The sequence below is a fragment of the Ranitomeya imitator genome, chromosome 1 (genome assembly GCF_032444005.1).
Source record: "Ranitomeya imitator isolate aRanImi1 chromosome 1, aRanImi1.pri, whole genome shotgun sequence".
NCBI classification, from domain to species: Eukaryota; Metazoa; Chordata; class Amphibia; order Anura; family Dendrobatidae; genus Ranitomeya; species Ranitomeya imitator.
Genome location: NC_091282.1, coordinates 1,131,199,403 through 1,131,222,609, shown reverse-complemented (window position 1 = coordinate 1,131,222,609; position 23,207 = coordinate 1,131,199,403). Strand labels below are relative to the sequence as shown.

The following is a 23,207-nucleotide window of genomic DNA, read 5'->3' as shown; positions in this document are numbered from 1 at the left end:
TCTCAGAAGTCCGGTCCTTGCTCCGTCCCCCACCCACTCGCCCACCAGAGCCTGTCGGTTGGAGGAGACGAGGACATCCACCATCAGCTCCATGGACAACAGACACCTTTCTCAAAAGGTTAGTAACGGACGGCGTGGGAGTTTTTTGAGGTATTTTCCACCCTTCCAAGTTCGGAATTGGGGATCCCTCTGGGCATCTTTATTTTATTAAGGTCTGCAGTACTTGTTTGGCGGGTCCCACGGGGCAGGGATCGTCGCTGCACTGCAACGGCCTTTATGATCGCTTCCCCTCCTTGTTCCATGGGGGGGCTGCTCTATCTTCCTCCAGCTCGGCGTCTTTTTCAGCCACGCTGCCTTTTTATTCTCCCAGCTCTCTCCTGCTCCGGTGGCTTCTATAGGTAGCTCCGCTGCCTACTTTTCCCGGCGGCCACGTTCCTCTCTGGCGCGGCGGCCTTAGCAGGCAGCCGCGCTGTTTTCCCTCAGCGGTCGCCATCTCCTCGCCGGCCGCACTGCTCGTTCCTCCGTGCAGCGGCCATCGCCGGCGGTAGCGGCCTCTAATTTAGGCCCCGGCTTCTGCCCGGGCCTACTTCCGGCAACGCAACTCCGTCCACTTCCGGTTTGCACGGACGCGCTTTTCTCCCGCCCGACAATCTTCCTCCCTGCAGTCTCCGCCCACCAGCGCCATCTTGGTGCTCGGTACATTCCAGCTTGGCGCCACACTTCGCCGCTCCGCTCCTTACATAGCGCGCCTTCTGCTGTCCGGGCGTCCTTCCATACAGCCTTCCTGCCTAAAGGGGATACTTCTCCGGAGGTCCACCGCAACCCGACAGCTTCCTCCATCTGGAGTTCGTTTTTTGTCTGCCGTGAGTAGCTCTGCACTGCCCCTCTGCCCCTGTCCCCTAACCCTCTGGCATTTTCTTCAGGGATCCTTCAAGATGTCTACCTCCAAGGGAGGCCGCTCTCGTCCCCCTACTTCTTCTGCCTTAGTCCACTATGTCAGGCCTGCAGCAACCCCATTGTTCCCACCGCCCAGGATCCACCCTCCGGGGGAGCTAGCCGACCTGATGGACCAGATTTCCTATGCAGGGAAATATTTGGTATCTGCCTCCCTAGATGCTCGGCTTGTGCAGCTCAGGTGTCCAGCAATATGCGTGGACAACTAGGCCGCAGTGTTTTTCTCTGCCGCGAGGACCTTGTGGCAGGAAAATGGTCCCTGCATCAGGAGGTCTTCCTTCAAATTTGCCTTTGATGGGGAACTCTTGGCGTCCCGACTGCTCAGGAAGGTTCCACCGTTTGTTTCCAGGTACACGATCCTCTTGTTGTGGATACCGATGCTTTGGCCATTCCTGGGTCGCAATTTGTATTTCCCTATCTCTTTCCTCCCCTTCCCTTTCTTCCCAGGCTGTTGAAGATCAATACGGAGGGGGTGCCGGTCATTCTGGCAGCACCAGATTGGCCCAGAAGGTTCTGGTTCGCTGAGATCGCCAATCTCCTCGCGGACTCCCACTGGAGGCCCCCAGACAGGCCAGATCTTCTGTACCAAGGACCGATCTGCCACAGAGTTCTTGGTTGCTCAATTTAACACCTTTGCGGTTGAAACCTTCCATTTTGGCTGTTTTCTCAAGGCGGGACTTGATGCTGGCCTTGCCCTTAGTTCTCTGAAGGGTCAGGTAGCAACCCTTTCCATGCTCTTTCTGAAGTCCCTTTCATAAGTCCTTAGCTACTGGCTATCACGGTACAAAGATTTATATCCGTCCCGTTCTCAGATCAGAACTTTCCTTCAAGGAGTAGCCCGTACCAGACTCCCATGGATCCATGGGACCACAATCTTGTTCTGGAGGCTCAGTGGGGTTCCCCCTTGAACCTCCCCATGAGGCCTCACTGTCTGTCCTGTCCTGCAGGGTGGCGTTCATGGTGGCCATCACCTCCATTAGGCGCGCCTCGGAGTTGGTGGCTCTCTCCTGTCGACCCTTTTCTTGGTTTTTCACCAGGATAAGGTAGTTTTACGGCCTTCGTCGCCTTTTCTTCCCAGGGTGGTGTTCTCTTTTTACTTGAATAAGATTGTCCTTCCCACCCTTTGTCCTGCTCCGACCTATTCTCTGGGGCGTTCGCTGAACAGGCTAGACCTGGTCAGGGAGGTGAGGATCTATTTGTGTAGGACCGCCTTCTTTAGGAAGACGGACCATCTATTTGTCATTCCAGACGGTATGCCAGGAGGCCTACCGGCCTCCAAGGTTATGATTGCTCTCTGGACCAGAACTACTATTCTGGAGACTTACTGGGTCAAGAACAGAGTGACTCCTCCTGGGATTAAGACTCACTCTGCCCCGGGCAGTGGGCGCCTCCTGGGCGGTACACCATGGGGCATCCGCCCTACAACATTGCTAGGCGGCAATCTGGTGTTCCATTCACTCATTTGTCAAATGTTATAAGCTCCATATCTACGCTTCGGCAGTTGCCAGCCTAGGCGGAAGGATCTTGCAGGAGGCAGTGGTGAGTCCTCCGACCAGAATGGAGTTTTTCTGCTGTTCCCACCCCAGGGACTGCTTTGGGACGTCCCATGGTTCCGGTGTCCCCCAATGAGGCGATAAAGAAAACAGGATTTTTGGTTGCTTACCGTAAAATCTGTTTTTCGGAGCCATCATTGGGGGACACAGCACCCTCCCAAGTTGAACAGCTCTGTTTTATTGTGTTATATTGTTAGTTTGAGTTTTCTATCTTTTACATGTTGCTTCTTCTACTGCTTTCTCACTAACTGAATATCTTAGTTCCTGTCGGTAGGGTGTATACTGCAGAGGAGGAGCTAACTTTTTTTATTTGCATAGTGTCAGCCTCCTAGTGGCAGCAGAATACACCCCATGGTTCCTGTGTCCCCCAAGGAAGGCTCCGAGAAACAGATTTTACGGTAAGCAACCAAAAATCCTGTTTTCTAATAGAGACCATAAAAAAAATAAGTGTGCAAATAGGTTTACCTGGCAAGCAATTCAATGAGGTCCGCTCTGCTCATGCCATCAGGAATAAGCCTAGGGATAGCAGCGATGCACGTTCTGAACAGGTCAATCTTGGGTTTTCTTTCACCTCTGTTACATGCGAGCAACAAAAAAACAGAAATTGGACATTAGTATCCATACTGTATCTCCATCACTGCATTGCAATGGCTGTCCATGTACATTAGTATCAATAGTGTATCTCCAGTATTGCACTGCATTGCAATGGCTGTCCATGTAGGTCAATAATTAGGAAACAAGTCAATCTTACCTGGAGATATCTACTACACTCATTCAACTAGCAAGGCCATCGCAAAAAGAACTACAGATGAGAGCAAAACATAGGAGGCGCAGAGAGAGTGAAGGATTTATTTTACTTTCCTTTTATACGTAACACATATATTATGTGATAGTCAGTGAAACACCTTTGTTCTTCTAATTTTATTTTGTTTTCGGGTTGTATAACAGAGGTTATCTATTACCTACTGGTATTGTGCTTTTTGCCTCTAGCAATATAACAGAAGTAACCTTTCAGTGTAATTCCTGCCTGTGATAATAATTACACAACTGCTGAGACGTGATCTCCATAAAACAAAAAATGAGGCCTAGTGGACTGTGTGAATTTTTTTTATTACATATTATTAAAAACAAACACAATTTTATAAATTATATTTGACACAAAAGCTGGACTTAAAGACATTGTTTGCTACTATTATATTGATGATCTGTCCTTAAGAAAGGTCATCAATGTTAGATAGGTGGAGGTCTGTCACCTGGCATTCCCAGGATTCAGCGGTTAACATCACCAGACTGGTGTAATCCCTATATGAAGTGGATAAGCGCAGATTGCACACGGTTTATCCACTGCTTCTGGCTATGGCAGATCAGTTCTCTTTAATCCCGACAGTGGCCACTAAACAGATATGGAGATGTAAAGTATCTCGCAGTACACAGTTCAGATCTAACGGCCAATGGGGGTGAAACCAGTTGATTGGTGGAGATGTCACATGTCTCTTTCCACCGATATGATAGTGATAATGCCAAGGTTTGTCGAAGGTATACAAAAGCCTTTATCAATGGAGTGGACAATGAAGGTCGATTCTAAATATTATATTTGTTTGTCAGATTGGGGTTTATCATTCACCAGTACGCAATCATTTGTATTGACATGTTTAAGGCCATCGGTTTACTATCGTTATTGTTCCAAATGATCAAGTCATCAATATATCTTATGTATAGAGTGCGGTACTCAGACCAGAGGTTATCTTGACAGAAGAAAAATTTCTCAAAAAGGCCCATATAACAGATCGGCGAAACTTGGGGCGAATCACATGCCCATTGCAGTGCCCCGAGTCAGCCTGTATATAGTGCCTTTGAAGGTAAAGATGTTGTAGATCAAATTTAATTTCGCTTTTAATTTTAATCTGTAAGTGATAACCTATCCCCAGGGGAAAAATATTAATGTTGTGACTTTAAGGGTCCTTACACAATGCGTTTTTTTCTTTTCATGCCATCGACCTCCAATAGGAATATACAGCCAAAAATGATGGCTGACAGAACAATGTGACTCCATTTACATCACTGTAGTCAATAGCCACATCTGTGTATATGACTGAATCCTGTTTTTCATCGGGAGAAAAGGGGAACGTGGGAAAAAATGCAATGTGAAAGGGTCATAATAGATGTATACATTAACTGGCTGAATCTTATTTTAACAAGAAGTCAGTGTTGGGCAAACTGCACCCCACAATAATGCACATTAATCCTCTACTGTTAGAACACTGGGGCTTTCAATCTAATTAATAACATTGAAAAGCTTTGTGCAGTGCAGTAATTGCCAGCTGACATAAGCTGCTAGAATCATTATTGATCACTGGGTTTAAGTACATCAAACATATTACTATTCACAACTGCAAAAAATGGAGTGAAAATAGATGCATCATCCAAAATGCTACATACGTAATCATATCTTCTGGTTCTTTATTGGACATCTGCACACTTGTCATGCACATTGGCCTGCCAACCTCCTTATCAAGATGCCGAAGTATGCTGTCTAGTGCCTTGCGTACTTGAGGATAGTATACAGACATCCCTGCAACAACATAACAGTAATGTAAGCGCTTTATCAGTATAAAATACACAGACAGCAATAGTAATGAAACGAGAAGGTGGGGTGGTTGTCAAGGCCAGATAGCTCCAATTAAGTGACATGAGCATTGAATTCCCTCGGTGCATAAAATGATGACAATAGTATTACATGATCCATATTATCACGCTGAATTTTTTTATATTGTAACCAGGAATATATTTCTAGAAGTTAGGGAAGGCTGTATCCCACAGCCGACGTGGAAGCTCAATTAATGCTTTTAAAGTCCCTGACAATAATAGTTCACTGATAATAAAGGGGGAAATGCATTTGTTTTTCTTGTAGGAATAAAATTTGATGATATGGGTTCAAATTTATGGTAGGAAACAAAGGGGATTTAGAAGTCTTTATACATAGATAAAATGCCCCCTGGAAGAAGCGTGGCGAAACGGCCTTGTAGGGGTGTAGCTACAAGAACTGCAGACTCCTTCCTACTGATAAGCTGAAAAGCATGACCGAATTTAACACTATGCACAAATACTGAACATATGCAGAAATTATACTCATTTAATCTCCCTGGTACATTCAGCTATAGGCTCCTATATTAGGAATAGGACTTATTTCAGATTGGCACTTGCACTTTAGCCTGGCTTCTATGGGTGGATTCAGTTATCTGCATAAACTTAGCAATTTAGTTATGCATCCTCATGTATGTTTATGGAAGGCATTCCCGGATTATCTTAATTTTAATATTAAAATTATATTTTTATAACATTTGAAGAATATGCATCTTCATGACCTAGGGTTATTCCTCAAGGTAGTGTGTGAATATTGTAATGCTGAAGTGGTATGCTCTTTATGGTGACAAGAATGGTAAATGAGAGAGACAACTGGGCCTCAGTTTTGGTGTTCTGGTACCGGTCAGTGAGTTCCCCTGGCATTAGTATCAGACCAACATCAATATACGGTACATATATAGACCCTCGTCTGATTGTAATGTTGGTACACTGTGGAACCTGGACCAGAGCTCTGCAAACGGCCCACTATTAATCAGAAGAGGATGCCGACAGACTGAAGGAACTTCGCAGAGTTCTGGTCCAGCTGCCACAGAGTACCAACATGGCCAACGGACCAAGGTCCTACAACTCGTGTTACTGAACTCTAGAAAGTTAGCAATGGGAAATAATAAAAAAAAAAGACATGAATCTGTCAGAAGGGGATTATTTTCTGGCCAAAAAAAAACACTGGGGAAAAGTTATTAGTATAGTTACTGACACATCATCACCATCATGGGAATTATTAATTTGCTCTTGGGATAAATGTAAAGAATCCTATTTAATAGGCAATTGTGCAATTACGAACACTGTGTACTGAGCAATTTCTCTTCCAATGGCGGCTTTGCTGTGAAGTATGAATATAGGCCATATAGACGCAGTACTGTTGTGTATGACGCATGTAAATATCGCCGTCACCGCAGACAAGGTGTACAAACCTATGACTTTGGCCTCTTCATCTGTGAGGGTTTTATTCAGAAAGATTTTCTTTACACGTAAAGTGTTTCCTGAGGGGAGGACGACTCCAGTTGTTGGCATAGGGGGCTCGCCGTCTTTTTGTTGCAAGCTGTCGGCTATGACGAGGAAGACTCTGAGCCCTATATTCATTCTCTGCAAGACACAGGACAACCAATGTAAGCGCATGTAGAGTGCTGACACAAAGGGCCATTCATGGCTGCCACACCTGTGAGAACAGCAGGTAATCACTCATGGCTATGCTAGGTCACCAAATACACGTGTGCTATCCACACCCGGCACAGACCAAGCAGAATGTATCAGCACCGAGGCTGGAGCCATCTTAATACTATTCTCACATACTGATATAGCGCCAGCACATGCAGTGACAGACGAACATCCGCCTCAGGGTGGAGTAATGTCATTTTCCCAACTAAAGGCCCTTTTCACGCCGTTAATTCAGTGTGTTCCTTTTTTTTCTGTCAGAATCCCTAAAAAGGGGTTTCAGAAAGAATCCGTGATGGAGGTATAGACTCCACTGACCCAAACTGAGTCTTTTCAGACAGACATGCAGTCTACTAAGCTTTAGTGCCCATCTGTTGGGAAAAAGCATGAACGGAGTCCATGTCATTGCAGTATACGTCTCCGTCTACTGTATTTTGGACAATAACTGGAGACTGGAATATTTGGGGAGAGCCAGAACAAACAGAAGAACACTGAAATGCCAAGCATGACATGCCAGAACTCTAGTGTCACAGAATTGGGAACTTTTCTTCCGGTTAGAATGGAGCGGCACTGCACAAGCTCGACTGCTGCTCCATTCATTCCCTATGGAGCTACCAAGGGTTGAACTTGGCTTTATCAAGCAGCCCAATGGAGAATGAATAGAGAGGGTCAACCTTCAGGGAATATTCTTTCAATGAAAGATCGTTTGTTGATAAAAAATCTGATCTGCTTGTAAGATCTTCTCCGCCCCATAAATGAAAACAAGGTCAACGTTATTTTAGATGACAGTTATCTGTAATCAGACGCCTGATACAATTTTTCTTTCTTAAAGGGGCTGTCGAGCCTTATGGTACGAGTCTGCAGCCACTCTATATGACAGCAGACTTGAGAATCCTCAAATTACACCAATGCGCGATGCGTGAATTCTCTAGTGCCGTTACCGGGCACGTGGCCGCAGGGATGTGATTTGCATACATGCGGTTACGGGATGACCAGATATGCGTAGCCTCTCTCAATGCAAGTGTACTGGGCAAGTCTAGTCAAAATGTGGCAGGAAGTATGCAGGTCACTAACTTGCACGCTCCTGGCGCAGACACTGGAGAATCCTCACAGCACACAGTGTGCATGATGTGAAGATTCTCAAGTCTGCAGTCACATACCGTGACTGTAGATTTGTAGTTTAAGGCTGGACAACCCCTTTAAGTTTTACTCATTTTTTCCCACTAAAGTCTAATGTCTCTGGGCACTTGCAGCTGACGTGTACTGTAGCAGGATTATATGGAGTACACAAGCCTCACTTGTCTTTACCTCTGGGTTGATCGTAAATGTTTTAGATGATTTTCCAACACTCAGGAGGTCAAATATTATTTCTTTCATTGCAAAATCTAAGCGTTCCTATAAAAAAAATTAACAGATATGAATTACATCAAATAAATGAAAAAAATAATTTACATGCAAATCAACAAGATATACATACATATATATATATATATTTTTTTTTTTTTTTACACACACATCATTGATCATTATCAACTAATTAAATACAATATTAATTATGTAAATTACATTAAAAAAAATGGAAAAATGATTTTTGCATAAAAATAATTAAAAAAAATGTTATATACACTAAGGTTCCAAAGTTTAGAGTCACCCAGACAATTTTGTGTTTTCCATGAAAACTCATACTTTTATTAATCAAATGAGTTGGCAAATTAATTGAAAATCTAGTCCAGACATTGACAAGGTTAGAAAAAAAAACCTTTTATTTGAAATAATAATTTTCTCCTTCAAACTTTGCTTTCGTCAGAGAATGCTCCCTTTGCAGCAATTACAGCATTGCAGACCTTAGGTATTCTAGCAGTTAATTTGCTGAGGTAATCTGGAGAAATTTCACCCCATGCTTCCAGAAGCCCCTCCCACAAGTTGGTTTGGCTTGATGGGCACTTTTTGGGTACCATACGGTCACGCTGCTCCCACAACAGCTCAATGGGGTTGAGATCTGGTGACTGCGCTGGCCACTTCATTACAGATAGAATACCAGCTGCCTGCTTCTTCCCTAAATACTTCTTGCATAATTTGGAGGTGTGCTTTGGGTCATTGTCCTGTTGTAGGATGAAAATGGCTCCAATCAAGCGCTGTCCACATGGTATGGCATGGCGATGCAAAATGGAGTGATAGCCTTCTTTATTCAATATCCCTTTTACCTTGTACAAATCTCACACTTTACCAGCACCAAAGCAACCCCAGACCATCACATTACCTCCACCATGCTTGACAGATGGCGTCAGGCACTCTTCCAGCATCTTTTCAGTTGTTCTGCGTCTCACAAATGTTCTTCTGTGTGATCCAAGCACCTCAAACTTGGATTCAACTGTCCATAACACTTTTTTCCAATCTTCCTCTGTCCAATGTTTGTGTTCTTTTGCCCATATTAATCTTTTCCTTTTATTAGCCAGTCTCAGATAAGGCTTTTTCTTTGCCACTCTGCCCTGAAGACCAGCATCCCAGAGTCACCTCTTCACTGTAGATGTTGACACTGGTGTTTTGCGTAAACTATTTAATGAAGCTGCCAGTTGAGGACCTGTGAGGCGTCGATTTCTCAAACTACAGGCTCTAATTGTACTTGTCTTGTTGCTCATTTGTGCAGCGGGCCCTCCCACTTCTATTTCTCTTCTGGTTAGAGCCTGTTTGTGCTCTCCTCTGAAGGGAATAGTACACACCGTTGTAGGAAATCTTCAGTTTCTTGGCAATTTCTCACATGAAATAGCCCTCATTTCTAAGAACAAGAATAGTCTGTAGAGTTTCACATGAAAGTTCTTTTTTTTCTGGCGATTTTGAGAGTTTAATGGAACCAACAAATGTAATGCTTCAGATTTTCAACTAGCTCAAAGGAAGGTCAGGTTTATAGGCTCTCTAATCAGCCAAGCTGTTTTCAGCTGTGCTAACATACTTGCACAAGGGTTTTCAAGGGTATTCTAACCATCCATTAGCCTTCTTATACGGTTAGCAAAACAAAGTACCATAAGAACACTGGAGTGATGGTTGTTGGAAATGGGCCTCTGTACACCTATGAAGATATTGCATTACAAACCAGACATTTGCAGCTAGAATTGTCATTTACCACATTAAGAATGTATAGAGTGTATTTGTGAATCATTTAATGTTCGTTTCATTGGAAAAAAGTGCTTTTCTTTAAAAAATAAGGACATTTTTAAGTGACCCTAAAATTTGGAATGGTAGTACATATACAGTATATATATATATATATATATATATATATATATATATATATATATATATATATATATATATATATATATATATATATATATATATATTAATGATGGCTGCCAGGTTAGGACCCCACCTTTTCTAAGGATGGAGCAGTCTCATCAGTGACATGGTTATATTTGTCTCATACTTGGCCTCGAATATTTTTTTTTTTTTTTATTAATGCTTTTCAACATCGTAACAATAATCTCATTTTTACATGCTCGTTTATGGGGCTGTCTAGGGAGTATATATTTTTATTCATTACAAAATGCTCAAATCTGGGTTTATATGTTTGGATAAACTCTCATTCTGATGCTCTTGTTCCATGCTGGCTGGTCTCTTGCCATTTAATACATCCTTCTGCAAAGATGACATCCAGGCACAGAGATATATCACCACTGCATCTAATCACTGGCTGCAGCGGTAAACAGCTACAGTCAGTGATAAGCTGAAACAGATCAGCCTTATAATAATATGATCAAACCCCACCCCCAAATAACCCCTTTAAAAAAAATCCTGCTTTGGAAAGGATCACACGGAATACTGCTGTAATAAATTAACTAATTGAGGGTGGCAAACTTGGCAGAAGTGCCCCATCCCCGCAGTACGACCACACTACCTTCTCACCAACTTACCTGAGCAATGAACTGAATGATCTTGACAAATATATTAAGAGGTGTATCGCGGGGCACTACACTACGGGAGCCTTTGGGGAAAAGTGCGGATACGATGCTCATAAGGCGGCTGGAAAAAGAATAATCATGAATAAATTATCTGGCCAAACTTTACATTAATATCTTATATTACATATATGCTATGTTTTACATATATTCTCTCTGGCATCGATGGGTGAAAGGTAGAAATTACTACAACAATAAGACGAATTAAAATAAATGCAATGTGAACACAAGAAAAATATACAAAAAAGGTATAAAGAGGAAACTAATAATACAGCAGGGCTTCCAAATAGTGCTTCATTACACATACATTGCTCTGAGACTCGAGGTTTTCCTTCTGTGCTTAACAATGCAGATGATTTTAGTGGCAGCCACATACTGATACTAATTAGGATTATTTCTAGAAGTGATTACACCCCTGGCAGCGAGGACAGCATTAAAGGGATTGTCAGCACAGAATGACTGTTCAAACTAAGCACAGGAGCTTGGTGCATCACTTATGTGCATGTTCCCACCTACTTTCTTTCTTGCCATCTTTGCCCCAATCCTTTAAATCCTAAAACAACCACAATCTAAAATTCAGCTGCTGCGGGTACCCCGCTGCCCAATGCCACATATAAACTACCGGCCGCACTCCTACGCCATGGGCCGTGGTCACTCACCTTTGTGTTACAGTGTTGCTTTCACATTTTATCCTAATAACATAAACCCACAATAATCTATACAGAGATTCCAGTGCAACTCGAGACATTTTAGGGTCCTTATTCTGAAAGAAAGAAAAGTAAGATAAATGGTCTGTGGCGCCAAAGTGTAAAAAAATACTCAATGGACATTTCATTAATAGCACACTGTTCAATATATATAGTACGAATAAAGGCATGTTAAGGCAGGATACTTTGGGTAAGAATTAAGTAGTATCAAAGCTCAAATTGACCTCAAAAAGTGGAATACCTGGCATGTGCTGGGAACAAGGGATGTTAATATTCGTGTAGCACTGATGCTGTGAGGGGGCATACTGCTGTGACTGGAGATACCCAATCTCTAGCTTGCGGACCACAATCCTGATACAGCCAGTATAGGCTTATAGTAAGAGCAGGTTATCAGCGCGAATAGCAAATATGACAAATATCACTGTGTGGCGGGTGTACCAACTGTGTCCCAGCTAGGTATAAGAGCTATACTGGGAGTTCAATGTTCCCTCCAAGGGGATTCTCCTAACCGAGAAGCCTAAAAGGAACCTGTTATATACATGGAAGTGGGTAGCGACTTTCCCTTTTCTCATGACTAGTAGGTAGATAGAAATTCTACAAAGAAAAAAAAAAAAAAAGGAATAATTTTTATTGAGAGGATAAGTGCCTACACCGCTATACCACTACTTCCATGTGTAATAAGGTGCTGGCAGAGTCCTTTAAAAGTAGAAATAAATACACACAGAACATGAATATATGCCACCAAGAATAGAAATTACACAATGAAATTACCAGACTTCAAACCAGAAAAGATAGAGAAGCTGTTTACAGAGGATTATTAATACGAGATATTACCTGTATATAAGCATTCAACACTGGTTCATTTATAAGGTAATAAGCCACAGCTTGTGAGATCCAGAATATATACAGAGAAAAGTGTATGAGTGGTGAGATTATACAGTAATACCGGTCAGCCGGCCCGCTGCCCACGCATGTGATATACAGGTAATGGCACCGGTCAGCCAGCCCGCTCCCCACGTATATGGTATATATATGATGGAACCAGCCAGCAGGCCCGCTCTCTACGCATGTAGTACATATGTGATGGAACCAGTCAGCATTCCTGCTCCCCACGCATGTGATACAAATGTGATGGAACCAGTTAGCAGTCCCGTTCCCCACGTATATGGTACATATGTGATGGAACCAGTCAGCCGGCCTGCTCCGCACGCATGCGGTACATATATGATGGAACCAGTCAACAGATTCTCTCCCCACACATGTGGAACATATGTGATGGAACCAGTCAGCAGTCCCGCTCCCCATGCATGTGGTACATATGTGATGGAACCAGTCAGCAGTCCCGCTCCCCATGCATGTGGAATATATGTGATGGAACCAGTCGGCAGGCCCGCTCCGCACGCATGCGATACATATATGATGGAACCAGTCGGCATGCCAGCTCCGCACACATGCAGTACATATATGATGGAACCAGTCGGCAGGCCCGCTCCCCATGCATGTGGAACATATATGATGGAACCAGTCAACAGACTCGCTCCCCACGCACGTGGAACATATGTGATGGAACCAGTCAGCTGTCCCACTCCCCATGCATGTGGTACATATGTGATGGAACCAGTCAGCAGGCCCGCTCTCCACGCATGTGGTACATATGTGATGGAACCAGTCATCAGGCCCGCTACACACGTAAGTGGTACTGTACATATGTGATGGAACCAGTCAGCACTCCTGCTCCCCATACATGTGGTACATATGTGATGGAACCAGTCATCAGGCCCGCTACACACGTACAAGTGGTACATATGTGATGGAAACAGTCAGCAGTCCCGCTCCCCATGCATATGGTACATATGTAATAGGACACATCACCATACTTTAATTATTGGATACAACTTCATTGAGGTAAAAATGTGTTTGGGGAAAATAAAAGTAGGAATGACACCTTACACCATCTCTGAATCACACAACAAAATGAAATTGTATTGACAGTGGTTACATGTGTCCTGGCATAAATTCTCTCTGATCCAGCATTTCCCGACATGTACGGCCCGAGATGCTTAACAGAAAAAACATAATATATGGAATTAGGACAAATTGTCTAATTTAAAAAGGTTGTCTTGTGAAAACAAGTTGTCAGCCATCCACATGTGGTAACTTGGTGATAAACAGGCCGCCACGGTTGTCAGATAGGGGACCTTTTCTCCCTGTTCGGATGGAGCGCCAATCATTCCCTATGGCTATGCCAAGCGCTGCAATGTGACTTCCTGACAGCCCCAGAGAGTGGGAATGGAGCTGCGGTCAGGAATCTCCTGTGCCATTATGTAATGCAGATAAATGTTCACTGTCGGGGATAAACACTCCCCGATCTGCCGATTACTGCGGGTCCCAACAGTAGGACATCCACGGATCGGCAGGTTATCGCCTATTTTCTGATCAGGTGATAACTTGTACCCACTGGACAACCCCTTTAATGCAATTTAAGAAGCGTTGAGCATGGACACACCTAGATGCACATGAGTGGAGAAGACAACATAAAATAACATGGAAAAAAAACAAAGTAAAGCAAAAAGTATACAAAATTACTGAACTTTTTACTTATATTTCAAGTGGAAAATTATGATCAAAGGTGGAATTTCACTCTACTAATCCTAAGTATTCAGCTTTGGAAGTTGGGCAATGAAGCGTTGGTAGTTTTCTTGACGTACAATGGAGAGATCTGTTCTAGCTTTAGTTAAACAAGAAGTAAGGGTAAACTGCAATTAAAATGCTGAATGCAAATGCGTCCTATCATAGCATTATATAAACTGCACTAATAATCAGAACTTCTTTAGAAATGCCAGGGCGGTGACAGATTGCTTAGGATTTTTAGAGCAATTATTTCTCCAGTATGAGGGAAGATCACAGCCACACTGATTCCATGTTGGATCCTCATTTTCCTATTTCCAGCCTGGGTCACTCCTAGCACCCTATAGGTGAAATGTATACGTCATCTATCAGTATCCGTCATTACGCCTCTGGTGAGGCGCTACCCTTGTCGATATGACATGCACAGCCACGAGCTAAGAAGAACATGGCCAGAACATACTGGACTCCCACACTGCCCGAAAAAAATCCTAGAAAGGAATATGGTTTAGAAAGCACTTGTCTTTTTATATCTATGGATTATCATTCTGTTCAATCAGCTTTAAAAAGATCTCAAGAGAAAAGATGAAAACTGAAGATCCCAGAAAGCCATAAAAATTAAATGTCAGCATTGCATTCTGAAAATTACACGCACCATTTGTAGCCATTTTTTTCCTTTACCTGATTAATCTAAAATGAAAAATATGGCAACTCGGGAAAAAAAGTCATTTATTAGAAATATTCTAAGGTTTCTTGTACACAGCTTCATTGTTAAGATCCAACAAATCTGGCCCTGCAGCCATCAGTTACTGCTTTCTTTGTCCCCTACATTCTACAGGTTTATTAGTAAAGAGCTAAGTATAAAGGGAAGGCTGACTCCAGGATCAGACTACAGAAGGTTTCATGGTAGTCTGTTACCAAGACGACACAGATTTGCATAGGAGCAGTAAGCACAAACTGGTTGGAACAATTCAAAAAGACCATTTACAAAGTTGGTTTATTTTTCATTTTACAGAAACTGGTCCTATAAAAAATGGCTGCAATGGAGTAGACATCCTTTATTGATTTGTTTCCTTGTCTAAACCATGTCCTAAAATTCCAGCAGAAGAAGATGAGGCTTGGACAGAAGACCCTACTGAAGGTCTCCTGCTCTCTTGTCCACCGATATACCGCTCCATGGGGCAGACATGAACTCACCTGAAGAGTTTCTATTTGCTTTCTGATACTGTTGTTAGATGGCATCTAAATAAAGCAACGTGAGACAGCAAAACAAACATGAGAATGGAGCCACATGCATGTTAGATGAAAAAGCACAACACGAACAGCACAAAACTAAAAGAAGCCGGGAGGAGAATGAAGCTATCGTCTCTATGTATTAGAGGGGTTATCCCAGGAATCTTTTTCCCCAAGTTTTGTCATCTATACAATGAATATGATTTTTATTGATTGAACAACACCTTTAAAAAGGAACTTATACAAGGAATTCTCCCTTTAAATAAAATAATCTCTGAGGGTAGATTCTCATGCAGATCAGAGTCCGGCCCATAGTCCTGAACAGCTCTTTTATATATAAGAAAAAATTGGGATTTCTCTGGAACAAGACATTGGATCACAGATATCCATGTATCACTGTATTCAGCTTCCTATGACATGGAAACCTATACAGATGGCTTAGAATGGTTGATTCTACTGATTAAAACAGTTTCCCTAGCAGTAAACATTAATGCAACACTCTTCTAGTGATAAGTGGGGGTCCCAATGGTGGGACACCTATCAATCCCACATTAAGTGATTAATGTCTTTTCTGGAACAATGCCTTTAACTGTAGCTCGCAATAAAGCAAAATCTAAATGTTTAAGGGAACCTGTCACCCCGTTTTTTCAGATTGAGATATAAATACTGTTAAATAGGGCCTGCGCTGTGCGTTACAATAGTGTATGTAGTGTACCCTGATTCCCCACCTATGCTGCGAAATACATTACCAAAGTCGCCGTTTTCGCCTGTCAATCAGGCAGGTCAGGTGGGCGTGGTGACATCGCTGTTTCTTCCCCAGCTTTCCGTTGGTGGCGTAGTGGTGTGCGCATGTCCAAGTGCCGAATCCATTGCGCGGAGGTGAAGAAAGATCTCCATCTGCGCACGCGCGGCATCCCGCAGCCATTTTCCTGAAGCCCCATGCAGCAGAGCACTCCATCTGCGCACGCGCGGCCTCAGGAAGATGGCCGCCCCCACCGATGACAAGGGTAATAGCGCAGATCGCGCGCTTTTTCTTCACCTGCGCGCAGTGGATTCGGCACTTGGACATGCGCACACCACTACGCCACCAACGGAAAGCTGGGGAAGAAACAGCGATGTCACCACGCCCACCCGACCTGACCAGCCTGACTGACAGGCGAAAACGGCAACTTTGGTAATGTATTTCGCAGCATAGGTGAGGAATCAGGGTACACTACATACACTATTGTAACGCACAGCGCAGGCCCTATTTAACAGTATTTTTATCTCAATCTGAAAAAACGGGGTTCCCTTTAAAGCTTACTGGTCAGTTTCTGCAATAGACTACAGAGCTCCATTCCCGTAATCTAGTAAGGTCTTTGCTGTCTCAGATGAACGTTTGTCGATGTGCCAACACTAGTGCCTTTCGCTAATTCCGCATCACTGGTCCGGTGGGCGCTGCTTCAGAGACTAGTCCAGCATCAGATTCTGTACTCACTCCCCCTCGGAAGGGACTGAGGTCCTCGCCACTGCTCAGCAGAGCAGGACTCGCCATCACTGCACCCCTCTGTGCATGCGCCAGGAACATTGTGGTGAGGAGTCCTGCTCGGCCGACCAGTGGTGAGAACATCATTCTCCTCTAAGGGAGCATAAGCGCAGTAGCTGACCCTGGACTAGTCCTAGGGAAGAGATGCACTTTCTAACTAGTCCAAGGTCATCTACAGACAAAAAGCCACACTGTTATAAGTTTCTTAGGCACATGGGGCAGCAAAAACATTCTAAAGATGCAGGAATAGGGCTCTAAAGAGAATTTGTGGTGCTTTGAGGGACTATGGGACCTTTAACTTATTGGTAAACCTCAACTCACCATATTTAACGACTGCAGTATTCGCACTTTCCTTATCTATTTCTCCTTATGTGCATGCTGACCGTGAGCATGGACTTGTAGGCCCCAAATACAGTCATATACAAGAGGCCTACATCTGATCTCTCACAATATGGGGTAATCCCAATATTACAGTGGGGCTGTGGTATACAAAGAAAATACGCTCACGGTAAGAGCCACTTAGGACAACCGATATTTAGGTGCAATATATATTGAATACATGGAGCAACAGCATGTTCCTCCAGCGCCAGTGCTAGAGCACATACACACCTCATCATTAAGTCATCATGCACATGGCAAAGTTGTCAGTCCTTGTGCCAACATTTGTTGCCAGTTTTCTGCCTTACAAGCCAAGCTTCTGGGGAGAATACCACGTGATGGAACATGTCACCAGTATTCCCTCTTTCATGGACCGGACACATTTGTGCAGACACTGCTTTATAGGTCTGTACAACAGTCATCCATGATACGGCTGTGTGCATGAGTCCTTAGGTTCTTATTAGAGGCTTACCATTGCTATGATCTAAGAGACGAAAAAGCTATAGGATTACATAAATCATTATTTAATATGTATTAAAACTAATGTTCAGGGTCACATGCCTTACAAATTTTTTTTCACTCGCATATAAACATTACACTAGTTGTAATATTGAAAGTATGATTTTTCTCAGACTTCATAGAGGGACTACAGCAAGCGATAAGTGAAATTACTATTAGCACAAACGGCAAAGTAAATGCAAATTTGCCTTAAGAAAAAAAAAAAGCAGCGTATTTCAGATATAAGGATGAGACGTGGGAATGAAAAAAAAAAATCAATTCAGTGTGAACGGAATGATAAGCAGTGAAGGAAAAACACAGGAAGGAAATATATGAGCCGGCCATGTATCAGACATGCAGCTAATGATCAGGTGCAGAGTCCTTCTCCGAGTTCATTAAATCTACATTATTACGAGTAGAAAGCAAGAGTGTCAGAGGAATATATGGTAAGATATGTCATACAACATTCAAGAGGACTGTGGTCAACACAGTAATAGGAAGAGCCATACATTTAGGTCAACCGGCACTACGAAGAAAGTCAGGTCCACCCCAACAGGAAGAAAGAAGCAGTAAATACCAGGAATCAATCAGGAAAAGTTTGACATGACAATGGAATTGATTGATTAGTTCCAAAGATGAGCAAAGAAAGTCAGAATAAAACAAAGAGGAATCTTAGGGTAATAAACCGATCTTTGTTCAATCACAACTGCAGTGTCCTCATCACCGATGGTGGACGGGCACCTACCTTCAGATGGGACAGACAGTTCTGTAAGAAGATGTGCCAATTATTGAGGAAAAACTGCTTCTGGCTGACACACAACAAGCAGGTGATCAGGGGATATAATGCCTGGAAAAAAAGAAATCAGCAGGGTCAGAGTTCTTTAGGATACATTCATACGGACTTTCTTCATGTAGATTTTGTAGTAGAAGCGATTAGAAAAAAACAAAAAAAAACAAAAACATTTCAGATACTATAATCTTCCTAGTCATGTCAATGGAAACCCAACACTACTATTCATACAGCGAGTTTTTAATTTTTTTTTTTTTCAGATGAGGTTTTGAAAGGAGAACGCTGACACAGCACCAAATCCGATTACTGAGAGAACTGATCTCTCGACTCATGCCCCACACTGATCTAGGTGGTTGGTGCAGGGCAGGAGAGAAAGCTACTGGAACCTGCATTCCTGAGAAGATAAAGGACCTTCCACCTGACTAGCTCCAGAATTAGAGCTGTGTGTGTCTATAAATGTCCATGTAGCAGAGATGTGTGTGTCTACATGTGCGTATGCCGCAGAGCTGTGTGTATGTAAATGTAGCAGAGCTGTGTGTGCATAATATACAAACTGAAGAGAAGCACCAACATTAAAATCTATCACCTCCCTCAACTAACCGACTGCAAAAAATAGTGATAATGACCCCTCTACTTTACACCGCCAGGGAAGTTCCTCATTTCTGCTGTCTAAACGTGGGGTGCATCCCATAGTCAGGAAATTACAGCAGACATTGCCTCAAAAACTGCACGGCTACCAGACAAGGATTTCTCTTGAAAAACATTTTGGAATTTTCTGCCTCAAAAACTGTGCAAACATACCCCCACAAGTCTTGAATGTATTGTGACTTTGTTTTTCTTGGCATAGATGTCATGACAGCATTGATTATTGTGTGTACGTCTCTGTTATTTAGGATACGGATGATGACTGGGTACACAATATACTTTCATTACCCAAGTGATTGATTAGTATCAAGCGAATTAGTGTTATTCATGTATGTAAGGGCTATCTTCATTTTCAGTACAATACAAGTATAATCAGCAACCATAGCACGTGAGAGTTACTAGTTTATTCTAATACCATTTTTACTTTTGGAAGGATAGCAATTAAAAATGAGCGAAAAAATTTGCACAGATCTGGTCCAGGGGCCACATCAGTTGTGGAACCGCTGGGCAGTCAAGGACTGCGAAATGATCAATGGACCAGAGTCCTGTGAATGGATTTGCACATTTCTAATAGCAATACAATTTATCTCTACAGTGCATGCAATAGTATACTGTGCGCAAGTGCCCCCATCGCCTGATGTACTGAACGCATGCGCCCTCATCGCTCCGGTGTACTGAGCGCATGCACCCTCGTCTGGTGTACTGAGTGCATGTGACCTCGCAGCCCTGTGTACTGAGTGCAAGCGCCCTCATCGCCCGGTGTACAAAGCGCAAGCGCCCTCATCGCCCGATGTACAAAGCGCACGCGCCCTCGTCGCCTGGTGTACTGAGTGCATGTGCCCTTGTCGCCCATTGTACTGAGTGCATGCGCCCTTGTCGCCCGGTGTACTGAGTGCATGTGCCCTTGTCGCCCGGTTTACTGTGTGCATGCGGCCTTGTCACCCAGTGTACTGAGTGCATGGGTTCTCGTTGCCCAATATACTGTGCACATGTGTCCACGTCACCTGGTATACTGTGCATAGAGGAGGTCAATGGACCCATACCCAAAACCCAATTTATAAACAGCTCAGCTTTCCATTTTATACCTCAAACGGTGCGGTTTGATATTTTGATAGGCTACAAATCCATAAAAAATAAATAACCCTGAATAAAGAGGAAGTCCTGGTGCACACTATATCATGACCTAATTACTTAATTTACCTTATCAGATTTCTATTAGCGCTGAGGTCTGGTTGTAGTGATATTTGTGGTCATGTTATTTTATCAAAAAAATTTTTTATAAGGAGGACACATCTTTTGCACTTTTATCTATTTTGACAGTGCAATAAAAAAGGTTGCATGCGGTAATTTGCAAACCTATGCACAAGCTCGGTGGACATAGATAGTATTTCTAATTCTTAGATTGTCAAAGTGTGGAACAGATCAAATCCAGAAGTCCGTAGTATAGCGCCCCGGCCAGCGGCGTTTACTAGAACACTCTGCATAAAAAGACTGTCACTTCATGCAAATGTGACGTCACTTGCCATGTGCTGATAAAAAGTTACCTACGCGTTTCAAATCTATCATCCTCCATGACAGATGAGTCCAAACTATGCAGGGAACCTTCCTAGTGTCATTCATCTATTCCACAAACAGGAAGGCACTGCTGCTTTCTCACGCTTTCTGGTGCATTACGTTTGCATATTCTATTCCTTACATGTTTCATGTCCACCTAGCCTGGGCATAGGTGTGGAAATTAGTACATGTAACCTTTTTTTTTTTTTAGTCTGGCATTTTTTATGCACGTGGGTAGTCTGCTTCATGAGGCTTCTTGCATAACATTGGGATAGTGAAAGAGCTTTTGCAAATTTCATTAAGCATATACCATATATTTCCACAATGGCATATTTGTTTTTTTTTTACCTCCACAGCGACAGACAATGGAGATCACATAGGAAAACTGTGCAGCCCCAAGGCCAACATTTGATGGACAGGCAAACTGTGAAAACAGCTACTTGGAAATCAAAGACATCCACTTAAGTTTATTAAAATATCTCACCAGGGAATGTTTCTTTCTTGAGCTCAAATCAAATGTGTTCTGGTAAAGCATCTCCACAAAATTTTTTAAACATGGCACATTTACTTCGTTTTTTACAGCCTAGGAAGACAAAGGCACATCATATGAATGAACATAAAAAAATAATCAAATTAGTAAGAGAGAATATATAACTACAATCAGTCGCTTCCTATAACCATCAATAAGCTTCTTACACCTCTCAACTGGAATTTTGGACCACTCTTCTTCTGCAAACTGCTCCAGGTCTCTCATATTTGAAGGGTGCCTTCTCCTAACAGAAATTTTAAGATCTCTCCACAGGTGTTCAATGGGATTTAGAGCTGGACTCATTTCAGTCTACTTCAGAACTCTCCAGCGCTTTGTTTCCAACCATTTCTGGGTGCTTCTTGAAGTATGTTTGGGGTCATTGTCCTGCTGGGAGACCCATGACCTAGGATGCAAACCCAGCTTTCTGACACTGGGCAATACATTCCAACCCCCAATTTTTTGGTAATCGTCAAGATTTTATGATGCACTGTACACAGTCAAGGCACCCAGTGCCAGAGGCAGCAAAACAACCTCAAAACATCTTTGAACCTCCACTATATTTGACTGTAGGTACTGTGCTCTTTTCTTTGTAGGCCTCATTCTGTTTTCAGTAAACAGTAGAATGATGTACTTTACCAAAAACCTCTTTCTTGGTATTATCTGTGAACAAGATGCTTTTCCCAGAAGGATTTTTTCTTACGTACATTTTGGCAAACTATAGTCTAGCTTTGTCATGTCCCTGTGTCAGAAGTGGCTTCTTAATTATGTAGCGTTCCATTGACAAAGGGACATTTAGATCTCTGGAGAGGCACATGTAATCTTGAGATTGCTGATATTTTTTCAATAAATTTTGTACCTAAAGTCCTCAGACAGTTCTCTTCTCCAGGCTCAGTGTGGCACACAAAAAGACACAATGGAAATATTGTGTGAACTTCTTCCCTTTTTATTTGGTTTCAGGTGTGATTTTTATATTGCCCACACCTGTTACTTGCCACAGGTGAGTTTGAAAGAGCATCACATGCTTGAAGCAAAGTTGTTTACTTGCATTTTTGAATGTATATGTATATATATATATATATATATATATATATATATATATATATATATATATATATATATATATATATATATATATATAATGAGATATATATATCTCTACACATATACATACACCGTATATACTCGAGTATAAGCCGACCAGAGTATAAGTCGACCCCCTTAATTTTGCCACGAAAAACTGGGTAAAAACTTAATGACTCGAGTATAAGCCTAGGGTGGAAAATGCAGCAGCTACCGGTAAATTTTAGAAATAAAAATAGATATCAATAAAAGTAAAATTAATTTAGACATCAGTAGGTTAAGTGTTTTTGAATATCCATATTGAATCAGGAGCCCCATATAATGCTCCATACAGTTTATGATGGGCTCCATAAGATGCTCCATATTAAAATATGCCCCATATAATGCTGCACAAATGTTGATTATGACCCCATAAGATGCTCCATACAGACATTTGCCCCATACAATGCTGAACAAATGCTGATTATGGCCCCATAAGATGCTCCATAGACACATTTGCCCCGTATAATGCTCCACAAATGCGGATTATGGCCCCATAAGATGTTGCATACAGATATTTGCCCCATATAATGCTGCACATGGCCCCATAAGATGCTCCATAGAGATATTTGCCCCATATAATGCTGTACATGGCCCCATACAGATATTTGCCCCATATAATGCTGCACATGGCCCCATACAGATATTTGCCCCATATAATGCTGCACATGGCCCCATAAGATGCTCCATAGACACATTTGCCCCGTATAATGCTCCACAAATGCGGATTATGGCCCCATAAGATGCTCCATACAGATATTTGCCCCATATAATGCTGCACATGGCCACATAAGATGCTCCATACAGATATTTGCCCCATATAATGCTGCACATGGCCCAATAAG

The 23,207-nt window shown here is 42.6% G+C and overlaps 1 protein-coding gene across 8 annotated transcripts in view; it reads right to left on the bottom strand.

The window, feature by feature from the left end:
- FRYL (FRY like transcription coactivator) overlaps positions 1-23,207 on the bottom strand; it is a 409,884-nt gene that overhangs the window by 120,121 nt on the left and 266,556 nt on the right. For 4 of the 8 annotated variants that reach the window (XM_069744494.1, XM_069744489.1, XM_069744490.1 and 1 more), the window contains 9 exons: positions 21,199-21,297; positions 18,471-18,572; positions 15,289-15,333; positions 11,419-11,522; positions 10,715-10,823; positions 8,115-8,201; positions 6,566-6,737; positions 4,947-5,079; positions 2,973-3,080 (listed from right to left, as the gene is read on the bottom strand). In XM_069744494.1, the coding sequence (XP_069600595.1) occupies positions 2,973-3,080; positions 4,947-5,079; positions 6,566-6,737; positions 8,115-8,201; positions 10,715-10,823; positions 11,419-11,522; positions 15,289-15,333; positions 18,471-18,572; positions 21,199-21,297 (959 nt within the window). The remainder of the gene's footprint in view (positions 1-2,972; positions 3,081-4,946; positions 5,080-6,565; positions 6,738-8,114; positions 8,202-10,714; positions 10,824-11,418; positions 11,523-15,288; positions 15,334-18,470; positions 18,573-21,198; positions 21,298-23,207) is intronic. The other 4 variants (XM_069744495.1, XM_069744491.1, XM_069744496.1 and 1 more) reach the window with 1 other exon arrangement.